At 64.3% G+C, this 9,272-nt stretch overlaps 1 protein-coding gene across 1 annotated transcript in view; it reads right to left on the reverse strand.

Annotated features, from left to right (window-relative positions):
* PDE4C (phosphodiesterase 4C) overlaps positions 1-4,706 on the reverse strand; it is an 88,282-nt gene extending 83,576 nt beyond the window's left edge. Inside the window, exons 1-2 of the mRNA XM_044998446.1 lie at positions 4,436-4,706; positions 848-924 (exon numbers count right to left, since the gene is read on the reverse strand). Of these exons, the coding sequence (XP_044854381.1) occupies positions 848-889 (42 nt within the window). The 5' untranslated portion in view covers positions 890-924; positions 4,436-4,706. The remainder of the gene's footprint in view (positions 1-847; positions 925-4,435) is intronic.
* Positions 4,707-9,272: the final 4,566 nt, after the last annotated feature.

A 9,272-nucleotide genomic window follows, 5' to 3' on the forward strand; every position in this document is an offset into this window, starting at 1 on the left:
CTGCCTGATGTTATCTGCAGCTCTTACCAGCTGACTCCCCGCTCCATTATCCACGTCACTAATGAAAGTAGCCAGGCCTGGCCTCTGTGGGACCCATGAGATGCACCTCCCAGCTAGACAGCGAACCTTGGGTAACCCCTGAAGTTCTGTCTTTTGGCCAGTCACGCACACACCTGAGTCATTTTACCTCGACCCACATGCCACGGTTTGCTTATGAGACTGGGATGGACGTGAAAGGAGGAGCTGTCATGAGCTTCCTCATCAATGCAGCTGCCACTGTCTGTCCTGGCTGGGGCTGACGCTCAGTGTGGGGATGAACGCTCACTTGGTGGTGTCAGCAGAGGCCGTGAGATGGGGAAAGTTTCCTTCCTTCCTTCCTTCCTGAGGCAGGGACCAGGCGCAGCTGGGGGCAGCTGCTCCGAGGAGGTTCTCAGCCGCCCTCGCTCTCCGCCCCGGCACACGCTGCAAAGCTCATTCAGCCCCGGGGAGCCGGGCTGCCTCTGTTGGGCGGGGGACACGAGCTGGAGCTGGTCTCAGCTGGGCCACAGGGACATGGCAGCCAGAGGCCCCTCCCCCCAGCCCAGGGGGGTACGACGCTGACACCCCCCCCGGGGTAGGGGTTACGGGCCCCACCACCCACCGGGGTCTCCCCTTCCCAACGCCAGCCCCCGCTCCTTTTGTTAGCACCATCCACCCTTTTCCCCTCCCCGCACCGGGGCCCAGTCTGGCCGTTTCCTGCAGCATCCGGGCTCTAGTCCCAAGCCGCCCCCGGTGACCGTGAGCCACTCCGCTTGGCCAGCTGGGTTCCCAGTGGGGTGCCCCACCCCCGCCGCCTCCAGCCGCTCACCTCCATGCTCAGGAAGGACAGGGCTGTCCGACTCCGGCGCATCCCGGCCCCTGCTCCGGCTGGCCCTGGGCCTTCCCCTGCAACCGAAGGAGGGGGAGAGGGTCAGGGCTTGTCATGCACAGGGCAGGTCTCGCCCTCAGCTCTAGCTCAGGGTCTTGCCCGCCCCTCACTGGATCTGGGGAGGCCGGCAGGGGATGGCCTTCCCCATTCACCCCCGGGAAGTGGAAGCCAGACCTGCAGGCGCTGGAGCCCGGAGCAATGGGGCGGCTCTGATGGGTGCTGTGGGGGAGGGGGTAGATCACCCCCCGCTGCAGGATACCTGCCCTGTCGGGCCCCAGCTGAGAGCACGACTTCAGCCACTGGCCCCCTAATTTGAACCCTCCTCATCAATAGACCCCTCGCAGCCAGTGCCCCGGGGGAGGGGCAAAGCACCTCCAGCCACGGCACCTTCCGGCCTCTCAGCACAGCCAAACCGTGCGACCGCCCCCCGTCAGGGCCAGCGCCACCCCGGCAGCAATCCATCGCCCAGGGCTTGCCGGGCCTCTCTGGGAGCTGCTGAAAGGAGACGCCCTCAATGCCGCCAGGGTCACGGCTGCCCCAGTAACACCAGCCCCAGGCCTTTGGCTTCAGACTGTGCCGGGGGTGGAGGGGAAGGTTTTGCTCAGGTCCGAACGTCGGAGGCCTGGAGCGGGAGGGGACGGAGCCCCGGTGAGCCCCACATGCCTGGGGTCAGGCACCTCCTGCTCTTTTAGGGGCATTTCTTGTATGTTAATTTGTGGGGGATCAAACAGCAAAGAGTGAGCGGGTGGGGGCTGCGCCTGGCGGGATGGCACCTGCTGATCCATGCCCCATAGGAGGCCGGGGCCTGGTCCCCAGCACCGCAGGGTCTGGACGCTCATCACAGCAGAATGGACAATGCAGAGGGACCCACGCTGCCCGGCGTGCATCGGGCGGAGTGCCAGGGACAGCGCCAGTGAGAGGGAAACAGCCTCCTGCCGCGCGCATTGGCTGCTGCTGGCGCCACGCAGCGGGACTCCCGGCTGTCCTGGGATCGCCCCGGGCCCAGCTGCCGCGAGCGGGAGGGGGCACCTGGGACAGTCTCTCCGCCGTACGTACAAAGACACAGGGCGACAAAGACTCGCTCTTGTCAGAGCGCCAGGGCCCTGTGGCAGCTGGCATCACCCCCAGCCTGATCAGCCCCAGCCCCCAGCAGCGTGGAGGAGAGCTGGAGGGGGGCATCTCCTGCCCTCAGCAGCCTCAAGCCCCTTCACCAGTCAGACACTCCCCTGCAGCACAGCCAAGGAAGGGGATAAAAATCTGGCTGAGCAGGAGTCTCTCTCACGGCCCCAGGGCTCTATAAATCTCCCCCCCACACCAGGGGCTGATTAAATTCCAGGCCTGGGAGAATGAGAAAACAGCTGCTAAGGGCCGTGCTGCTGAGCAATCCTCAGGCAGCTCTGGGCCCCAGCCTGCCCCGGGAACGGGCTGCACTTGGCAGCAGGCCAGGCCATCCGGCGCAGAACTGAGCTGCCATTTCATTCCCTCTCGGGGTAACCAGCCTTGAGCTGGGGGGAGAGGGAACGGCACCAGCTCCCTTCTACTGCCCCCTCCTCCTACGGGGTCCGGCGGGGGGAGGTTGTTCTGGCTGCAACAGTGGAAGGAGGCAGCGTTCCTCCCCCAGGAATGTGCACCTGGCCGAGCCCCACTTAAGCATTTGCAAACCAGTGGATGCCCCCCCAGCTCTATGCATCTCAGAACCAGCTCCCTGCAGGTCTGGCCACGGGGCCTAGCGGCGTCTAGCCAGGCTGGGCCAGTAGGGCCCCAGTGGAGGAGGTGCTCAGGTGCGAATTCTACCAGGCAGGGCTGGGTCCCCCTCCCCCAGCGCAGCCCCAGTGCCGGGGGGACGGGGAGACTAAGTCCAGCTTCCTGCGGCATCTGAGAGGCAGCTACTCAAGGCGACCTGCTCCCTGGGCCCTGCGCTGCAGCACACAACCCAGCCCAGAGCGTGTCCTCAACCAGCCAGTTGGTCCAGAGAAGCACGAACAACCGGCTCCGGGCTCCAGGGCGTCCCCGCCCCTGCCAGCCCCTGCGCTGCAGGGAAGCAGGCTGCGTCGTGCCAAACGGGGAGAGGGGATGGGTGCAGCGGGCCCCCTGCAGTCAGAGTCAGGCGGGCGGGACGGGACCGGAGGGGTATGGAGGTGCTCACAGCTCAGCCCAGGCCCCTCAGGAAGACCCTTGCTGTGAACACCCCAACTACTTCAGACGATTGAACCCTGGCTGGGGAATATCGGAAACACCCAGGGGCTGCAGCCTTTGCAGTGGGAGGGGCCCTATGCCGGAGAGGCTGGGAGCCATATGTGACTTCAATCTGCTGCTGCTAGCAGGGGCTGGGGGGGAACCCAGGGAATCCCAGGCTCAGAGGAAGGCAGCAGGGCACAGGATGCCACCTTGACAAGATCCCAGGGGCTGGCCCTGCAAGTCCCTACAGGAGTTGCTGTCAGAGTGGGGCACATCTGCGGCTGCTTGTCCAGGCATCGCTGCCTCTGAGCACCACGTTGTCTTTGGGGTGCAGCAGAGCCTGACATGCCTTTAGCCAGGCCTGGGTGGGGGAGCTGGCCCACGGCGGTGGGCCCTAGGGGACGAGCTCATGCACCCCGACCGGTTCTCTCGGTCTAAACCAACGGGGTCTGGAGCCAGGAATGGTGCAAGCTGCCCCCCTCACAGCTCTGCTGATGCCCCCCAATCCCAACGGCAGCCCCCCATTATTCCAGTCCTGCCCCCACCTCCGTGGGGGTGACAGAGGCACCCTCTGTGCTGTGGGACCCCCTCCCAGTGGAGTGGGCAGGGAAAGCCCCGCCAGCCTTCCTGCCTGCAGCCCCTCCATCCCGAGCCCATAGGCCCGCCTGGCCCTGCAGCCCCCAGAGCGAAGGGAGCCAGCTAGACGGGCAGGCGAAGGAGGAATCTCTGCTTGCGGCCTGGGAGCTCCAGCTGCTCTGCCCCAGAGCACAGACCTGCCCAGCTCTCCGGGACGTTGGGTCCCACCGGAGGGCTCGGCTCTGGGAATCACAGGGGGGCAGTTCTCTGGCCGTCAGCCTCGGTGATCAGAGTGGGACCTTCTGGCCTAGGTAGGGGCGAGGTTTGACCTGCAGCCTCCTGACGGGCCCCTGCCCTGAGTGGTTGCGCGAACTGACAGCCTGGAGCTAATCTGGAAAACCCACCGGAGGGGCAGTCGCCCTCCTGTCCACACACCCCGTGGGCCGCAGCCCAGCTGCAGGGCACATGCCAGCAACAGTGCAAGCCGAGGTCGCAGAGGAGCGAGGGAGCCCAGAAATTCCAGGCAAGTCAGAGCTGCAAACGATTGCCCCTGGCACTGCTCCACACGCCAGGCACTTAACACGCAAACCCACTGCCACCAAGTGCACCTCGAACCAGCCAGGGAGCCTCGCACAAGGCCTGGCTGCTAGCAGAATCCCAGGGATCCCTGCCCCCAAGACTCGACAACGCACAACCTCTGCCCGCTGTTGTTTGAGTTTCGAACAAAAGCCACGTTCCCACCTGCCTGCGCTTGCCCCACACCCGCAGACTTACGCTGAGTGGCTGTCAGCGGAGCAGGGACGCTGAATCCGTCTGTGGGCTGCCGGAGCAAGCGGAGGGGAAGTGTTTAGCAAACCGTGCCCGGCTGCATGCGAGCCAGCGGGCAATTGCACGGTCTGGAGCAAGCGATATGAACATGCAGCTTTCTCTACACTTCCTTAGTGCAGCCCCTTAACTCTTCGCTGCCCAGAGGACAGTGCTTCCCACTCAGAGCAGAGACCCTGCAGACGGCCCGGAGCTGCGGTCACACACAGCCTCACGTGCGCCAGTCCACCCTCCAGCAGCCGGAGAAAGGCATTTGCTTTCTGAGTGTTTACACGTCTGCTACCCACTTTGATTTATTGATGGCCTGAGAGACCTGGCAAAGTTTCCTCTGCACAGGGAGGGGCCGGGCGCGCTACTGGTTATGCTGCGAAAGCCGAGGGATTAGTGCACGGCAGGGGGTGAGCCAGTGAAACCCAACGCCCAGCTCAGCCTTTGGCCCCTGGAGCTGCTTTTTACACCGAGACTTGCCAGGCCAGCTGCCCCCTTGTGCAGAGAGCGGTTCCGGGCAGCCACCATCTCTGTGACAGGCCAGGCTGCTCCGCACTGCCTGAGACGCCACGGCCCCTCGCCCCAGCAGTACGGCCTTTGCCTGTAAGCTGTCCCTGGATGGGGGCGTCTCACGCCACGGAGCAGGCGCCCAGAGCATCGGTCCCTGCTGCCCCTGGTCTCCGCCAGAGCCTCACTGCCCAGAGAGCCGAGCTCTGCCGGCTCCTCCCAGCATGTCGTCGGAGCTCTCTCGCCCACAGCGCTGACCTGGCGAGAGGGGTGACCTGCGCTGCCACGTGCCGAGCTCAGCAGAGACACGAGGGGCGGGGGGGGGCACAGGGGGACACACTCCACTCCAGAGATGAGCTGGCATCACATCAGGGGTTTGTTGCACCCAAGCCTGCCCTGGATCCACTAACGGTGGGTTTTAGCCTGGCTCAAACCGGTGCAGCTTGTGTGCAGCCACCTCTCACTGGACTTAAACCGAATCCTCGCTGACTTCAGCTCAGGCCAGCAAGGGCGTCCACACGGCGCTTTGTGCTGCTTTGACTAAACTGGTTCTAAACCACTTTCAGATCAGGCAGTGCAGGGCGTGTGTGGACAAGGCCAGTGTTTAGGGATCCCCACACACGTCTTTACACACCCCATCACACTGCCCTTGGGCTGGACTGAAACAGGTTCACACTTGGCCTTACCCCTCGAGCTCACTAGGAGTGGGCGCTGCCTCCAGCGAGACCGGAGCAAGGGCCTGCTTGTGACCACACGCTGCACAACAGTGCCTGTCCCTGTCCCTGCCAAGCCACCAGGCTCCAGGCAGCCGGCGTCATGCTGGTCCCCCACGGCCGCAGCTCTGGGTGTTTATTTTACCCCGGCCGGTTGGAAGGAACAAAGCCCATTCACACCAAGCAGCTCAGCTACAACACTGTTTCCTTGGGGATTTTCCAGCGGGAGGGAAGCTACATGGCCCCTTGGGAGGGGCTGCCTCCCTATTGGCTGGGAGTCTGCAGCCCATAATGAGAATCACCGGACTGAGACCTTCGGCCCTGCAGGGCAGTTAACCTGCTAATGGTGAAATAAATACTTTGTGGAAACTACGCCAAAGCACAATCGATAAGCAGGTTGGTACATTCCCAGAGCCGCCCCTCAGCGGCCTGGCGCCACCAGCCAGCTGGCACAGCTGCCAGGAGAGCTGCAGCATTCGCGCTCACCTGGCGCTACCATCCCGCGTGCCCAGGGGCTAGAGCAGAATGAGCTGAGGTGGTGTCCTTGCAGGAGGAGGAATGGCTGGTCCTGGCAGAGGCCTCGCCCAGGGAAGGAGCATCTGCACGGGAGGAAATGTCCCCCGAAGACTCGCAAGGGCGACTGTTACACCAGTGAGCGCGCTCTGGTAAAGCCCGTGTGGCTGGAGCCAGCAATGCCTCGCCGGTGCCTCGCACCCGTATCACACGCAGGTGAGCAGATCCGCCCGGCTTGCTGCAGCGTGACTCTGTGTCACCTTCCCCAGAGCCGCTGGGCTGGATAAATAACCAGCAGGCACCTGGCCAGGAACACTTTGCAATTGCAGCACATGTGTAATGACACCTGGATGCCCTGCGAGGAGCGTCTCTCCGCTCCCAGGCACTCCCTGCTGGCCAGGACCCTGGGCGAGTCGGTTCTGGGAACCCTCTGCTCAGCAGCTGGAACATCACATGGGGGCTGGCTGAAGCTGAGCAGCAGCGAGGCTGTCTGGGGGCGTGAGGTGAAGCACGACTGGTTTGTGTCGCTCGGGAATACAGCAATGCAGCTGGGGCCAGGGCTGCAGGGTACCAGGCCACAGGGCTTTAACCCCCCAAGGGTACGGGAGCACCCAGCTATCACAGCACTGGGACATTGGCTCCCTCCCTTTCCATAGCACCTCTCAGTCCCTGAAGGGCTTTCCTACATCCAGGGCCCACTCCCCCAGCAGTGACATGCAGCCCCCTCTGGGCTGGGACTTGGCAGCTGTTTTACAGCCCAGGGCAGGAAGTGCATCTGGGTGACAGCCCCCGCCCAGCCATGCACAAGCATAAAGCGCTCGCTCGGCCTTGCTCCTGTTGGTCAGAGGGGCTGACGGCTGCTCGGGAGCAGCCAGAAATAAAGGGCAGCCTTTTAGGTGCCCTGCGGCGTGACACACCTGCATTAGGGGCTGGGAACCGGCGCCTCCAGCAGCACAGAACCCCCGGGCTCCCGCTGGGGGGGCACTTGTAATGGCTGAGAGGGGAGAGCGCCCCCTACTGGGCCCCAGCGCTGCTCCCTGGAGCCATTCTTCACAGCGGCACAGTGGAGTTCGGTGCCGCAGTGAGATGCCAGGAGCCAGCCCCGCCCCGCCAGCCAGCGGGACGAAAATCCCCCGAGGAGAGATTCCTGCAGGACCAGGCCCCCGCCGATAACACTGCACTGAGTCCTGCCCAGCAGCAGCCAGGGGCCGTAAAGCCGAGGCGCTGGGAACAGGAGAGGTTTACGCGGTTGCTAACCAGCAGTGAGCAGAGGGATTGTGACCATCCTCAGGCACGGACCCGGTGCCCCTCTGGGCAGCACCCTGCCCACGGCAGGGCGAGGGGTGGGCGTGGAGGCAGCTGGGCTCCTGCCGCACCATTCCCAGCTTGATGTCAGAGATAAGGCGACAGAGCCCTGCCTGACCTTGGTCCAGGAAACTGTCTCTGCTCTGTCCTCCCCCCACGCGCAGCAGCCGCTTGGCCAGATGAAAGCCAAGTTCCAGCACAAGCTGTTTTCCTGGGGGAAATTTAATTTTCTCCTTGTTTGATTTACTGCCCAAATCCAGCTGTGAGCGGCCAGGCATGTTCCTGCCCTGGTCACTGCATTTCATTAAAACAGCCCCCTGCCCCCAGGCTGGGCTGGGGCTACAGCCCCCCTCCTCCCCATTCCATGACCCCCCAGCCATGCTGCCGGGGGGGGGGTCACACGCCTGAGGACACAGCCACAGCTGCAGTGCGCCGGTGCTGGGTGTTGTGAGGAGCCAGCCACGCCGCACGCCCCCAGAGCCTCCTGTACCCGCTGATGGGGGCTCGGGGACCTGGCACGAAGATGGAGCCCCAGCCAGCTGACACGTTACACAAGGAAACAGGTCTGGGAGAGCCGGAGGCTTCGTTCCCAGCACTGATTCCTAGTTCTCACCCTCTGCTATTCACGAGGCCCATGGCTGCCTGGCCAGCCACCCTGGGACACTGGTCTGGAGGGAAACCCGGAGCCAGGAGTCTCTGCGCGGGAGCCTGGTGCAAACGTCTCCTGCGTGGCTGCACTCGCAGCACAACACAAAGGCCTCGGCCCCTCTGGCCAGCATGGCCTGCATAAAGGGGGCAGCTGCCCCTCCTTTCTCCCCCTGAAGCTGTCTCCAGTCCCAGCTACCACCTTGCTGGGCCCCGCAGCTCTGGGGCCGTCGCTCAGCCTGTGCGTCCTGTGGAACCGCCTGGAAAGATGCCAACAGGCCTGCTCTGCCCAAGGCCGGGGGCTCAGATCAGGGGCCAGAGATCAGTACTATGCCCAGACACTGGGCTTGGAAAGTCACCCTCAGCCCCTGTGCCAGGGAACCCCGCCCCCCTTGCCCACCGCTGGACCTGGGGGAGGGGCAGTTCCCAGGGCTCCCCCTTCTGAGGTGTCTGCAGGTGATTTGCAATTATCCTGGGCCAGGAGAACGGCTCCTGGGAACCCCAGGCAGGCACCAGCAGAGCGCGGAGCCGGCCCAGGGAGGAGGGGCTGGCGGGGGGCTCGCTGGAGCCGTGTACCAGGAGCACTGAGGCTCAGGACCCCCTAGAGCAGCTCAGGCCCATGGCCCCCAGGACGCTGGGTGATGCCAGGCGGTCTGGTTCTGCCGACAGCCTCGCGTTCCCTGCAGGGCTGGCCAGAAAGCCGGGGCAGTGGATTCTTTGGGGCCTGGGCTGAGTGATGGGCATCAGCAAACAAGCAATTACCCAGGGCAGGGGCAGGTCCTTGCCCCTCAGCAGGGCACAGCGCAGTCCCAGCCACCCTGTAACTGACAGCGGCAAATGCCCCTAGCAATAGCCCCACGGCACTCGGGCAACGCAACAGCAAGGGGCGGGGCCTGGACCAAGGTCACTCGGCAAGCCAGAGCCGGGACTAGAACCCCAGAGGCCCAGGCTCTGGCCCCGGGTGCAGGCCTGGCTTCCCGGCGAAGGAGCATTGGCCAGGGAACAAGGGGTTGCTGAGCTGTAGAGACGGCAGGTGCCCGGCTCAGGCGTCCGATGGAGCCAGAGCTGCACAGATCCAGCCGCAGCCTGGTCGCAGGGGAGGGAGCCGGCGTCTA

This window comes from Mauremys mutica, chromosome 24 (assembly GCF_020497125.1).
Source record: "Mauremys mutica isolate MM-2020 ecotype Southern chromosome 24, ASM2049712v1, whole genome shotgun sequence".
In the NCBI taxonomy this organism is placed as follows: domain Eukaryota; kingdom Metazoa; phylum Chordata; order Testudines; family Geoemydidae; genus Mauremys; species Mauremys mutica.